At 37.3% G+C, this 15,440-nt stretch overlaps 1 protein-coding gene across 3 annotated transcripts in view; it reads left to right on the top strand.

Moving 5' to 3' along the window:
* The window catches only part of EDNRA (endothelin receptor type A), a 33,238-nt gene extending 20,147 nt beyond the window's left edge, over positions 1 to 13,091 (top strand). For all 3 annotated transcript variants that reach the window (XM_054633003.2, XM_077176964.1, XM_077176966.1), the window contains exons 4-8: positions 3,134 to 3,332; positions 7,130 to 7,282; positions 9,099 to 9,232; positions 9,611 to 9,719; positions 11,056 to 13,091. In XM_054633003.2, the coding sequence (XP_054488978.1) occupies positions 3,134 to 3,332; positions 7,130 to 7,282; positions 9,099 to 9,232; positions 9,611 to 9,719; positions 11,056 to 11,196 (736 nt within the window). In that variant the 3' untranslated portion in view covers positions 11,197 to 13,091. The remainder of the gene's footprint in view (positions 1 to 3,133; positions 3,333 to 7,129; positions 7,283 to 9,098; positions 9,233 to 9,610; positions 9,720 to 11,055) is intronic.
* Positions 13,092 to 15,440: the final 2,349 nt, after the last annotated feature.

Genomic DNA, 15,440 nt, shown 5'->3' with positions numbered 1-15,440 from the left:
ATGCTTGATCCTGTCCTTTATGTTTCCTGCATTGCTTTTCACTCTTACAAAGGGCTGATGATACTCACAGAATTTGTTATATTACAGGGCACATTTGAACACCTAGTTTTCTAATTAACACCTAATTTCTGATCTGAGTTAAAAGGAATAGGGGAACAAAAGCACCCACTGATGTTCTCAGATCCAGACAAGATGTCCTTCTGAAAGAAATGCTTTAAGCGTGTTATAACTGGATAGGAGTGCAAAATATTTAATTGTGTGTATGTGTACAAGTTGACAGCACATGCATGAGCAGCTGAAAATGAAAAAGGGAGAGAGAAGAGGAGCCACAACATCAAGCAGAGGACAGGAAGTGACCTGGAAAAAAAGCGAACATTTTAGACATGATTTGAGACAAGAGGGAAATAAACAGAACAAAAGGAAAGCTAGCCAAATCTCACACAGATTTTAGAGTGAGGAATTAAATGCAATGCATTATGCATGTATTTTATGTCAGGTCCCTGGCAGACATCCTATGTTTTCCAAGTATGAGGGAAATAAACCCTGCAGTACTTTCTCACTCTTGATTGTGGGAGGTTTGTGGCTAGACAAAGATCCTCTATATTACATAACCCACAGAACACCCACCTGAAAAGTTATTACTACTAAAATTATTATTACTACCACTATTTTTCAAATCACTCCTACAGCAGTGAGTAAAGAGACCAAGTAATTGCAGCTTAATATGCATTCAGCAAACTCTGATCTAATTACTGAACTTCTTATGTTTTAGCTGAAAATATTCATAAAATTATTCAGCTAACAACTCCTTATTTGTGAATTATTTGAATTTTAAACTGGGAAAAAAAATCAGTAAAATACATACAGGACCCAAATCCTTACTGCTGTGCATAGTGATCTCCTCATGTGCAAAACAGATGTAACTCAAAAGAACAGGTACAAAAATGCAAGAAAGCAAATAACTGGATTCACAATTTGCAATTCATTGTTTGTTACTCTTATATTTACAGAGGTAACATAAAACAAGCTTTACATTTGCTACTTGAAAAATATATACAGTGTACAAGCCCCTTTTCTAAGAGCACCAGTCAGTCAAGGATGGGATAGTACCTTGTGCAGCTGACAGAAATGATTGTAAAATTGCCAGTCTGTAGAAAGTAAATTTTGAATTGATTGTTAAATTTCCAAAGTTCACAAATACTTGAGCATTTGTGTGAAAGGTTAAGTTTCAATGAATATTCCATTTGGTGATGAAAGCCAGAACTTTATATTTGGCAAAAAGAAATATGACAGGATGAAAAATTACTTAAAATTAAATTTGGATTTTAATATGAATATTTGTGAGAAGATACGATACTGGATATTTCTTTTTTAGTTCTCCCAGTATAATTCGTTTCCATAGTCTCAGAATTCTAATCTCAGAGACCTCCTCCCCTTTTCCCCATTCTTGGAAGAAAAGGATGCCTTTAGATGATGTTTTTATTTTTAATGTGCAATTCCAAGCTGTAGTTTGCTTTTTTATGCTGGAAGTATTTCTACCCACATTTCTATAGAAATGATGCTCTGAGAGCCTGTCTGTAGTTCACCTGTGACTGTGCTGTGCAGGACACTGCTGTAGATATGAAGGCAAAGCTTTCCAGTCTGTTTTCTGCAGGGGTGATGGCAGGCCCTGGCACTTCCCAGTGTCAGATATTGGGTAACTGCTTGCTGAAGTTTTTGTGAGGGGCTCAAGCCTGGATTTGCATTCAGGCATTGTCATTCCCCCAACACTGAGGCCACAGGGGATGGAATTCCCAAGTCTTCCATCTAGTTAATAAGCACACTTCCAAACTAAAAAGAGGCTGTGATACAAGAAATCAGAAGAAATTATTTGTGTGTGAATCCAGTGTTACTGTATTGGTTAAAGGAGGGCTTAGAAAGCCTTTCAATAACCAATTTTTCCTGATCTCTGTAGCCTAGGTCCTGTAGCCCTCAAAAAATTTTTCTCATTGGAAGCTCCTCATTCCTTCCATCTTGGTTGGACTTGATGATCTCAAAATGTCTTTTCCAACCTAGTTCATTCTGTGATCTCAAAAATTCCAAATCCAGTATTTCCCTTCTTAATATGACTTCTTTTAAGCAAACAAACAACCTTTCTTGACTTTTTTTATCCTCAACCAAAGAAGACTATTTAATCATCAGTGGATGCCACGATATATCCATGCAGCACTGTCATTCCAAACAGGAAGGTGCTATTATTTTAAGGAAGAAAAATAAGTTCAGAACAGTTACATCATTAACAGTTCAGAAGCTGTTACTTCATTAATGACAGAGGGCTCTCCAGAATGAATTTCAGATTATTACAAGATCAAAAATAATATTGGTTCTTTCCACTGATTCTGTCTTTGCTAAATTGTTGTAAATCCTAAGCAAGTAGTTTACTGCAGTAATTGTAGGACAACAGTTAAATCTACTACTGAAAATTTAGTTTATGGACTGGATTGCACTTTGTATCTGTCTTTGAATAATTTTACAACCTTCTAACCAGAGCTGACAGAGAGATTGAGGTCTCAAGGTTAATAAATTTCTTCAAGTTCATTGAAAACTGAGAGACAACTAGAGAAGAAATATCCTCTCAGTTCATTGAACAGTATAAACAGAACAAATGCATTTACACTTCATCAAGAGTATTTTCCTCGTGTTTCATTGCCTGGAAGCTGAAAGCTTTGGGTAGCATGGCTGCTACAGCTGAGGTAGCTGGAGCAGATGGATGCTTTGTATCTGTTAGAATGGCTGTGTGCCTGGAAGCTTTTTTCCCTCTGTTATGGCAGTTATTTAGTGAAAGATATAGTCTGTCCTCACAAACCTTGCCTACTTTGATTAGAGATCATTAGTGCAGTCCACCCAGCAGAATTCCACACAATCCCACACACAAGCAGAACAGGAGCAGCCAGCTCTCTGCTCTCCACCCCTCGATGTGCCCTGCTATGGCCCAGGTAAGTTGATAGCTGGCAGAGGCCCTGGAATAGGCAGAAAAAAACAACTAATACAAGTCTCAGATGTCAGCTTTAGGAATTCACTTGCCCTAGGACACTGAACCATGAAGTTTTAAGAAGGAAACCACAGTCTGGAAAGTAACACCTGTCTCTTTCAGGTACAGAGCAGTTGCGTCCTGGAGCCGTGTTCAGGGGATTGGAATCCCCATGATCACTGCTATTGAAATTTTCTCCATTTGGCTTCTGTCCTTCATACTGGCCATCCCAGAAGCAATTGGCTTTGCCGTGGTACCTTTTAAATACAAGGATGCAAGTTATGTTACCTGCATGCTCAAACCTACAAATGATTTCATGTTGGTAAGTAGCATCCTGTCTTCTCTTTCTTGGAACCCACAGTACGTGGGTTAGACAATTAAGATACTGGATGATAATAGAGTTTATTCATGCATTAAACTGCAAAATGTGTATTGGTGCAAAGAAGATCCTATGTTCACAGTGACTTGTCTCTGCTTTCAGCCAGAGAGATTAAATGGGGTTTTACTGCATTTTCATTTCTTTGCTACTGAAGATTCTTACTACAGACATTTGCAATTCACACCTGCTAAAAGTACAGTCAAGAGATGTATCAGGGTAGCCAGAGCCTTGAAAAGTTTTGAATTTCAAGGTACAACACCTTGGAGCTTGTAAATGTCAAAACACATGTTTTACCATGATTAGTCATCCTTCTGTATGCAGTAGTCAGCTCTCTTGGCACACAAAGAAAAGGGTGGGGCCATGCTACATGCATTAAAGTCAAATAAAAAATAATCCTTTAGTTTACAAGGAATCATGACTACAAAGCTGACAGTTCCACACCTCCAGCTAGGTGCTTGTGCAGTGTTAGCTGCCATTAGATGCAGCAGCTCAAGAGCAAGAGGAGTGCCTGAGACACACCAGGCTGCTTTGGCACATTTCCTACCCCTCACCCTCTGTGTTTCTGCAGATTAACAGCTGTCAATACCCACATCAACTTCTGCAAAGCAGCTCAGGTGAGAAGTCACTGCAGAATCAATAGATTACTGCATAGGGGCATAGTGGTTTTCCACATGGCCTTGCAATGAGAAAATATCTTAATTTTTTAAAATTTCTGAATACAGTGAAAGGTCAGGTACCATTCATCCAGTAATGAAAAAGAGAGAGTAATATTCTGGTCTGTTGCAGAGAAGGCAGATAGCACCAGGTCTTCAGTCTTGAGAAAAACTCGGTATTTTTTTCTGGACTAGAATTTTTCATAATACAGTGTAAGTTTCTCTTTTTTGAATGCCTGGTGCTTCTCCTTTTATTGGACCAGAACAGAACTTGGCTTAGAATTGGGAAGGGTAAGGTAAAGTGGAGCTAGGAATTATAGAAAATAAAAAGCGTGGATGATTATTTTTTCAGAGGAACACCCCCAACTGTGGTAGGGTTACACAGACTATAGGGATGGCCAAAAGAGCATGAGATAATTGAAAGAGAAGACAAAAGGAATTCCCTAACACAACTAATTAATGCAGGTAAAGATGGAGTGGAATTTCCCAGAGTTTATTGTATTTTTGTTTCTTGACTCCACAGCCTATATGTTGGTAGATACTGTAGTTATAAGACTGTGATTTATGAATTACACACTGCAGCAAAATTTCCCTCTCTAATGGCTGTTTTTCTCCTCAAATGTGCCTGGACAACCTTCACTTCCTTTTTCCCCAAGAAAAAGAATAGTTTTCCCTTTTCTCAAAAACATTATAGTTCAGGTCTTCTATAGGCATGCTGACTTTAATGATTACTGTTCTGTTCTTAATGTTCTAAGTAGAATAGCTTGGTTTGTTTTCCTAGCAGGAAGTAGTAACTCTTACTTGCTCAGTATAATTCAGAAGTGCCAATCTTCCCACAGCAGTTTGATTTTTAAGGAAACAAACCAGCAGTTATGTCCAAGTTTAGAGTAAATGTTGGATGTGTCAGTCAAAATGGAGAGCTTTGTGTTTCAATGTATTGCAAGCAAGTACAAACATAAGATTACAGTGGAAATACCATTTTAACCTTAACTATAGTATTTACTACCACAAACACCACAATAAACAATTACTAAACTTCAGGAAGGATTTGTTATTAACTTCTGTTTTTAATAGGAGCTTTATTCATGTTTAAAGCTATCTTTGAAAGATTTAAAATATTCATGCTAGACCATGATTCCCAAGAGGCCGAGCGCACTAGGAAACTTGTTTAAAATGCACATTTCCTGTAGAAAACCAGTTCCATGTGGGTTTTCAAGACAAACAAAAGAATGTCTACTTCTCTTCAATCAACCCATTTTTGTGCATTGATGTAAGCTTTGTGAAACTCAGATTCCTCAATTAATCATTTACAGACATTTCAGAGTAGGTTTTCTAACTCCACAAGGCCAACTCCTCATCCAGAAGTGAAGTATTGGTCAGGGCTGTGACACAGACCTTTAATGTATTTTCCTGACCAACAGGCAATGCTCATGGAGCCTGGAACACTGGTAGGACACAAAGTTTTCCTTGTAAACATGGAATGGATTCACGTAGTACACATTTTGTTGTGCTGCCCAGCCAACGTGATTCCAGGCTGACTTGGAGGAATTTGCCATGGAAAAGATAATTGTCTCCATGTATTTGTAATCCTTTGCTCTGCAGAAGGAGCAGTAATTACATTTGCCCTCAGTGCACACTCCTCAAATATCAGTCATATTGTTTCCCGGTTTTCTGCTGGCAAAAGCTTTGCTCCCAGAGGGGGAAATTCTGCCCCCAAGGAAAGTGCAGCTATGCAGGAGACTGCAGCCCCTTCTCAGGGAGGAGAGGAGGCTAATGAGGAGGAGGAAACAAGTTAATCAACACAACACAGCGTCCAAGAGTGAGGTCGGATTGTGGCCCAGAAACCAGCAGCATAATCTAAACTAGCAAATTCTGTATGCAGCTGTGTTGGGGCAGAGGGAAAAAAATCAAAAGCATTCCCTTCTTCTTCATAAATCAACTTCCTAATGTACTTTTTGTAATGTAAAAATCTACTGAAGTAGATTTTTAAAGTAACATTATTAAATACCAGTATATGAATTGTATCAACTTTTTTTCATCTTTCGAAGTTTAGTGCTATTTGGTTTTAAATGTCAACATGACGTCAAAAGTTTGAGTTTTTCAAACAAGATTCATAAAATCCTCAGGCATAAGAATTTTGACATTTGGTGTGGGAACTGTGATGTTACGAGAGCACATCCTCTAGGAACAAACAAGCTGGGGGAAAGAGTGACACATCCCTTTTATACTAATAACCTAGACACAGGAAGTGTTTGAAATGCTATTTTTCAGCACATACTTTTGGCTGAGCATAACAGTTAAAAACCAAGATACAGTATTTTCTGAAGTCTGAAAACATGACCCTCTACAGAAAAGAGCTATTTTAAATGTTTTCACAAATGTAATATTTCCCACAATACAGAAATGTATTAACTTACAGCACTGCTTACATCACAGCTAATACTTAAAATTACACAGAGCAAAGTATTGCTATTCTTTTAATACCTCACTGTCCCCTCACAAAAGGCAAATGGTGGAAATGGCAGTCAAGGGGTTAAAAGTAACTGTACCACTGGAAGCCATCCCTAAGATTTACACATATCAGACAAACACTTATGAAGTGGCTCCTATCTGCCCAGTACATAAGCAAACCAACTGCCAACCTTTTCACTGATAACAAAAGGTGATTAAACTTACAGGACATTTTGAATTTTCCTTTTTTGGCATCAGGAGAGAAGCTTTAGAGGTAAATGGTATTTCCTGAGACAGGCTTTTAGTAAGATTCATTATCTCGGACTGACACTGTCTACAATTTGGCAGGTCTTTTTCATGCAGCTGTATTCCAGTTTTCATGAATGAATATAAATGTTCAGAAAGTACAACAAAAACAATTGATTCCAACCCGAGACAGATTGCAACAAAGGTACAGGCAGGCTCTCTGTAAATGTTTACACTGCCACAATTCCTATTTTGATGTTGGTCAAAAAGAGATCAACAATAAGCAGACGACACCAGTGTACCAACTGTCATGCTTTTCCAAGGCCTTTCTGTGGTATTTTGCATTCAATCATAAGAAAATATCTGCTCTCTTCTTTTCCTTATCTACAGTTTTACAAAGATGCAAAGGATTGGTGGCTGTTTGGTTTCTATTTCTGCATGCCGTTGGCATGTACTGCCATCTTTTATACGCTAATGACTTGTGAAATGTTAAACAGAAGAAACAGCAACTTGAGAATTGCTCTCAGTGAACACCTGAAGCAGGTAAATATATTAGAAACACTAATGCTTGAAAATATTGTTCTTCTCTCTGTGGGTTACATTAGAAATATTTCAAAGTGTACCTGAATACAGTAAACTACAGAAGTGGAAAGTGAGGATGTGGGTTATTTATTTGAACCTGGAACAAAAGACTAAATCATTGTATAAGGAGGTATTGAAGACAGTATGCTCAGGAAACTAACCTTTTTATTTCTTTTCTTATTCTGACAGTTGTGCCCTCCTTCTCTTTAACCTCAAATCACTACTAGCTAAATGCTTTGAAATTTAACTACAAAGATTTGCCAAAAATGTTTCTTTCTCTGTATATAGATAGGACTCCATGGATCCTCCCTCCTTTTGGCACTCTTTGATATGTAACTGTAGTTTCATATGAAAAGCAATTGGAGAATAACCTAGTTTAGAAAAGAGTGGATTTTGATTCTCAGGGTTATTGCACTGCTGCAGTACCACTGCTGTAGCTGCTTTGAAAAGAGCAACAGGAGAACAGAGCAAACAAATGATCACAGAACACAGTCGCTCACGGAACCGTCAGGTCTCTTTGCTGGTTTGGCAGCACTGGCTGATGTTTAACACTTAACTGAACTTTAAAAAAAGAGTCTGGAGCTTTTCCCCTGCATTAATATCAGCCCTTCAAATTCCACTCTTTTAACTTCCATGTTCACAGATGTGAATCCCTAAAGCAGTCCTCTCTGCATCAGAGTGAGTTCTCACAGAGGTTCCTCCTCTGCTGGTTCATTCCAGATCAGGGCTGACTGGAAAATCTTCCCCTTGTGCAGATTCTCCACTTTTTTTCCCTCATCAGGCCCTGGGACTGCAACACAGTGTGTCCTAGGGCCACACAGAGGCTACTCCACCCAGTAGAACTAGAATGGTATGTACTAGGAGGAGGGGGAATCCACCGCCCTAAAATGCAGTGCCCACTAAGCTTCTCAGACTGGCTGCTGCAGGACGACTTTATGCCACAATTTTAAAATGTTTATCTTTTTAACCCTCACCTTTTGCCTGCCTTCCTTCCTTCCTTCCTTCCTTCCTTCCTTCCTTCCTTCCTTCCTTCCTTCCTTGTCCACATTAATGTCTAATCACAAATATTTTATTATTTTGATAAAAGCTGCTGTTATAAAAAAAGAGGAAACTATAGAAGTCATATTCGAAGCCTAACAAGACTGTAATCACTATTTGACTTCAAATTCTTTCATGACAGAGCCTAGCAGTGCTTGTCACTATTATATTACAGAGGAATCCTTACCCCTTCATATGCTTCTCTTTATCAAACCCATGCCTACCAAACACCACTGGTATGCATTGTGAAAAATCCACTAAAACATCTGTAACTCTCTAGAGCCACACAAAAAAAACCCATTAAATTGCAATTATTTCCTAAGTATTACAAGATTAAGCTGTAATAGTAACATTTCTGAAATGTTTGTAGAGGAACTATTTACCTGAGAACATCAAGATCTCACAGTAAGGATCACATAGCAAAATCAAGATACTGGGCAGTATCCCTTTATAGAACACTATATCAGAGAGAATCCTACAATATTCTTGCAGTACCAATACCTGTGTGCCCAGCTGCCCCAGACTCAATGATGAGTAGGTTCTGTTGAGGATGGTCAGGATCAAGAACATGACAAACTCCAGAAAAAAAGAGTAGTACATCAGGTAGTCTGAAAGCTTCACTTTGGGAATCCTTTTAGAATTTATCTATATTACTGGCTTTGCTGCCAACATTACTAACTACAATCACCTGCTAGGATGCATTGGGCACTCAGTATACACTCTTATCTCCTTTATCTAGCGCCGAGAAGTTGCCAAGACAGTTTTCTGTTTAGTCGTGATTTTTGCTCTTTGCTGGTTCCCTCTCCATCTGAGCCGGATTTTGAAGAAAATGGTATACAATGAAAGAGATCCCAGCAGATGTGAACTGCTCAGGTACTTCACTTTCCATGTCAATACTTTGTACTGAAAAAATATAATGCTATATGCTTAGAATTTCTATGAGGAATGTCACTGTGCAATGCAACTGCGGTGTTCATTAATTTTAAGCTGCACCCATTTTTAGCAGTTTCAGTTTTAATGGGGTAGCATAATCTCAAAAAATGTTGTTTGTCGTTATTTCAATCACTTTGCTCTAGATTTTCTGAACATCTGTGAGACAGGTTATTATAGACATGGCATGGTAGAAGATTAGATTGAGGGAGTTAGGTAAGAGAGAATGAGTTTGTGTGACAGGAGAGGCTGTAACCACAAGGAAAATGGATGCTTCTGTATCATATGAACTGTTTAAATGTTTGTCTTCCTCTTGTCTAGTTTCTTGCTGCCCTTGGATTACATCAGCATCAACCTGGCAACCATGAACTCTTGTATAAACCCCATAGCTCTGTATTTTGTGAGCAAGAAGTTTAAAAACTGTTTCCAGGTAAGCTTCTCTTGATAAGATTTTATGTTAACTAACTGTACTGAGCTACTTGGCTGTTATCTATTTTTAACAGCTGGGAGAAGAGGCTTGCAAAGGAATGAAAGAATATAAATTGTCTGGTTTACCAGCTGGCAGTTCAGTTCACATAGCACATCTACCAAGATGAAACTATCCATTTCATCTAAAATACTAAACCAATAAATAAGTTTGACGTAGTCCTCATATGTGTAAACTGAGATAGACATGTTTTTGTAAATACTATTTATCTACACGTGGCATGCACATGAAACAGAATTTGCTTGATAACAATTTTATTTTCCACTCTTGATGACACCAAGCTGCTTGTATTAAACAATCTCATTAATCACTAAAATTTTCAGGCTTGAACACCAAATCAGGCACCTGAGTTTACTTTGGCAGTCAAATATGCATTATGTCTTCTACCTGCATTTTCCAGTTCCTACAAATGCAAACATATTTTAAGGCTAAAATAATTTCCTTGTGACAATGTGCCTCTGCAAGTCCCTGTCCACCTATTAAGGGCAACAACAGGAAGCAAAAAAAAAAAAGAGAGTAAAGAAAGTAATGAAATGGAAGACTGAAATACCTTTAGCTGCAATGAAAACCAAAGAATGATAGGACTGTACCACTAAACTTTAAGTCTGAGAATAGGCAGAATCCAAACTACTGAGAAAAATGTGAAGAATTATTACACTTAGGGAATACCTGTTTGTCTTTGTAGCTTGCTCAGATTTACAAACTATTTTAAGGGAGCATTTTCACATGATAAGTAAGAAATCAGCTTCTATTCCTAACTGTGCAAGATGTTCCACCTCAGTATGTTCACTGAACCTTTTCCAAAATAATTTTGTCTTTTTCTAAGACGTGAGAAGAGACCTAAGTCACGGGCTGGGGAATTTTTCTTCTTTTCTCTTCCATGCTAAGCAGCATGCAGATCCCTAAGTTTGTCAAGTACAATGATAAAGAGGGGGAAAACCAATCAAACCAGCACCTAACAATATGTATTGAATTCTGTAAGTTCTCAATCTATTTACCTTAGTGAAACAAATTTCCCTTTTCATACTGTGAAAGTTTTTTGTAAATAAGAGGTACAGGCTGGGCCTAATTTACTGCACTTGTGATGTTCAATCACTACAATCATTTATGTTCCAGGATAAAAATTTCCCTGAATATAGCTAACACTCCTTTCAGTTAGAATCTGTTATCTGTCATTTCTGAATGAAAAATATGACTGGCAATCTGCATAGAACTGAGAGATTTGTCTTAACATTTATTTGTTTGTTTGTTTGTTTGTTTACTTATTATTCCTTTTCAGTCATGTCTTTGCTGTTGCTGCTCCCAGTCTAAGAGTTTGGTGACTTCAGTGCCCATGAATGGAACAAGCATTCAATGGAAAAACCAAGAACTAAACAATCACAATACAGACCGAAGCAGCCATAAAGACAGCATAAACTGAAAATTAAGGACTCTCACGCCATTTCAGAATGAAACAGGAAAATAAAAGTCACTACAAAGCTTTTACAACAGGAAGCCCAGTGGCTGTTTTGTAATGACTTCAGACACGTGCACCATTGTACCTAATTCTAGAGGTGACTGAGTAGATGGAGTGAGTGTAACTGTGATGTCCTGTGAACTGAAATCCACTGGATGGCAATTCTGCCTCTGAAAAGGATATTGATGTGATTATGACACAAAAAACTGGCTTGAACTATACAGGTGGTTTTGCTGTTCTGAAGCAGGCAGGAACTGCCCAGTGTCTGTGACTGGTACAATGCAATCTTTTTACCTGATTGTCACCTCGAATTATTCACTCTGGAACTTTTGAGAAGATATCAAAATGGAATCTATCTGTGACTATATTTCTCTCTACCCATTTGTCTTTTAAGTTCTATTTCTGTGGTGGATAAAGTCCACACACCAGTTTGTTTCGCATGTTGTTGTTGTTGTTGCTGTTTTTCAGATTTATGTTAGAAAATGTTTTGGTCCACACCAGCATTTTACCTATGTTACAATGGATCAGGACATTAGCTGGGCAGTTCACATTTGTAGCACTTCAGTATTCAAATATAGGAAGAGACCATTTAAACAGCATCAACATTTGGCACTTAAGCACAGATTAATACCAAAAAAAGAGGTATTAATAATACAGTACTATACTGTGTTATTTATTCTAATGCTCTGTACAAGATAAACATAATCTGTATCAGCAAAAAGAATGGAAGATGCTCACAGATGGGCACCTTACAATGTGTTTTTATTAACCTGACATGTTAATTCTTAAACTATATGAACCTTTTAATCTATTTAGACTATAGCTGCATTAAATCTAAGTTGAAATGAGGGTCAGTGGAACATAGTGAAACATTATTAAAGCTGTCCACAGCATTCTGAGAATATGGTTATTATCAGAGCAGCTATGCACTCTGTTTTCACATTGTGAACGTGATGTTATAGTCAGAGTGAATGTGGAAATGTGGAAACCCGTAGGAGTTGGATGTGCAGAAGGATATTTTGTGCCTTATTTCTTACAGAGTTCTCTGTCTTACACAACAGTCAAAGATTTTAATGGGGTTTAATAGGTTATCAGCATTGTTAACCATACAAATGCTATTAAAAATATATAGAAGCTATTGCTTGCATATATGTAAACTGATGTTTTCCTTATTATTTCCATCCATTAAGGCTACATGGCAAGAGATTCCAGTTTGCCTATAAATATTTTTAATAGGTAGCCTTTCATTAAATGGTGGAACTCAATAGTGTGGTGTCATATATAATATGTCTCATGCACAAATCTGTTAGGCAATTTATAGCATCTTTTGTGCTAGGCTAAGAAGCACTAATCAAAATTCCACAAATTTTTAAACATCCGTTTCCTTTCCAGTGAAAGATGGAATCCTGCATAGTTTTATTTAAGAGGTCAAAATGCTAGTGCCTACAGTGACTTCTGCTGCACAAGTTTCCCCAATGTTTACATTCACACAAATCTTCTGAAGTATATTTAAAAAAAGTTCTTTAAATTGGTTTGTGTATATTTTGTGTGCTTTTGTCTCTGTGACATATATGCCTGTATAAATACATATAAATCTATGTTCATATGTTATAAACCTAAATACAGTCTTCTGACAGTGCTCTGTGGTAGAGCCTAAGAGCATGGTATGGAATGAGACTTGGCTGAATTTTACTTAGAACATTTCATCCTCAAACTGTACCAGCAGTCATAGTAAATGACTCTCCTTTGAGAAAATTGAGTTACTGAATCTCTTTACATCCTGAAATCTTCCCTAGTGCTTTGACTGAACATATCGAGGAGGTGATAAACATAAACATAAAAAACACATGAGGAATGGATTTAAGTTGTGAATTGCTCTTCCTTTATTTCAATGCAGGAGAAAGTTTTGTGTGCATTCCCCTTTTCTGCTGTTTACCTGATGGCTAGATGAACAAAAAAATTTCATACACCTGCAAACCAGTAATGTGATTGCTCAGAGACAATGCTTCTACTTGTCTACAAAAGACAGTAAGCAATTGAGACAATCTAGGTCAGTTTAGTGTTCTTCTACCAAAAAAAGCCCCATCTACCTGCAAAAGTTTCAGACTGTGAAATGGGTCACTTCTACGCTCTACAAGCACTGATGCAAACTGTGAGTCATAAAAATTTAAAAATTTTCCTTCCAAGACTAACATTTCCAACATCTATTGCCTTAAACCCAAGAGCTGACTCTGTTATGTGGCAGAGATACATGACACACAGAATATCCTTTAAACCACCTCAGCCTAGATGGAAAAACTAATTTCCTGCTCCTCTTAATGCTGAATGACCTTAGCATCAGCATAAAAAAATACAAAACTTTTTAACTAATGAAAGAAGAGGGTAAATTTTCTAAAAGAACTGAGAGGTACTTTTTAGAACGCTTTAGAATTATTTTAGTGAGCTTACTTAGGGATCTGAGCCTGCAAAAACTAACTGGTGACCCTCATTCCATTTCTCCAGCCTGTGGAAGGACAGAGAGAGTTTAAATAACAGTGACAAGTGAGGTCCTGGGAGGTCTCATACTCTTTTTTGCCATGTTTGCTTTTTTGTATTTTTACTGGTGGCTGCTGCTTCAACTCACAAACCAGTTGTAAGAACAAAGGGTGCTGTGACGTGGCAGCAGCAGAGATGAGGGGAAAATGCTTCTGAAAAATTTCCCAAGGTACTTTTCTAATTCTCTCCTCTTCTTCACACTGAGAATAGTAAATATTCCTCCTGGTACAGTATCTACCCTCAATTCTGAAAAAGCTGACTTTCAAAAAGAGCCAACAAAAGTATTCCACAATTCTGGTGTCACATAGAAGCTGCTTTCTCTTTTACATCAGTACAACTTTCCACAAGAATCCTTCCATTCTCTTCTTATTTTATAGACTTTTTAATCCTGCTGTTTGCATCAATCTCAACTGAACTAAGCCTAGCTTTTCTCTGCAGATAACAGGGTCTAATTCACAAGCTTCAGATTAACTTCATAAACTTTTTGTCTGTTCATCATAATCAAAATCCATTTAACTGACATATTAATCTTTTTGTTTGCAGCCTTCAGAATTCCCAACTTTTGTCAGACCACTCAGTGTAAAATTTCATTGGCAGTCTCACTTCTTAACTTAACTTAGTTTTAGAATACAGCTGTTCTCTTTGTTTTCAATATGCATTTTTTTCAAACTCCCTCACTAAACATTTCCTCTTTGGTATATTTTATACTTATTTACTTCAAGGAGACAGCATACATGGGTTTTTCACTTATATCTATGTCTATATTTATTTATTTACATATGAATCTCTGTGCTTCAGACCTGACCTAGCCAGCTCCTCTGCATTAAAAAACATACATCATAAATCTCACCTGACAAAACCATTAGCTTGGTTCTAAGAAAGGATACTTATGCTACCCTCATATCTGAATATGCTTCTTTTTTGATTTTAATACAGTCAGTTTAAGGTGTTTACCTGTCTGTCCCTCCATCCTTCCAAACCAACTATCAACCCCTGTCCAAGTTCAAGAAATTTTACAGAACAGAGTTATCATCCTTATGAAGCTACAGAGAATTTCACCAGAACTGCAGGATGAACAAAATTCTACTTGTGCTCTATGCAGAAAATTTCTGAAATGTAGTTTGTACATAACAATAAATTCACTTGATAGAAAGATGTTATAAACATTACAGAGGCAGAAAAAGCCTTGATCAGAGCATGCAACTTATAAGACATCTGAGAATCAAACCACAACCCACAAATTCTTGGAAGCCAGTATTTGTAAGTTCCCTTGCTTGTGGAATTACTTGATGCTTCTTTTTATTTTATATTTTATTTTTATATGCCTCTCTTTCATCACTTACATATTTACTGCAATCTTGTTACTATATAATTTGATTCTGTGAAGCCTTATGGGTTTCAGCATGTGAGAAGACATGGTACAAATTCAAATTCTGCTGCATTTGTATGACCAGATTCCTGCTCAAATGTCCCTGAGGCAAAGCACGCATTTTCATTAGAAGAAACACCGGGACAGCATGTTAACATTGCCTTGTAAAGTTTCTTCCACACAATCAATGTTGCAAAGTATTGGCTCAGCAAAGTATTCCTAATTTACACTCCTCACTATTTCAAAGACTAAATAAAGGCAATTCTCCAAAATCAGAGTAAAAGAAGACATAAAATATAAAAAG

This window comes from Agelaius phoeniceus, chromosome 4, assembly GCF_051311805.1.
Source record: "Agelaius phoeniceus isolate bAgePho1 chromosome 4, bAgePho1.hap1, whole genome shotgun sequence".
NCBI classification, from domain to species: Eukaryota; Metazoa; Chordata; class Aves; order Passeriformes; family Icteridae; genus Agelaius; species Agelaius phoeniceus.
Note: the sequence above shows the minus strand (reverse complement) of the source record. Positions and strands in the feature narration are given on the sequence as shown.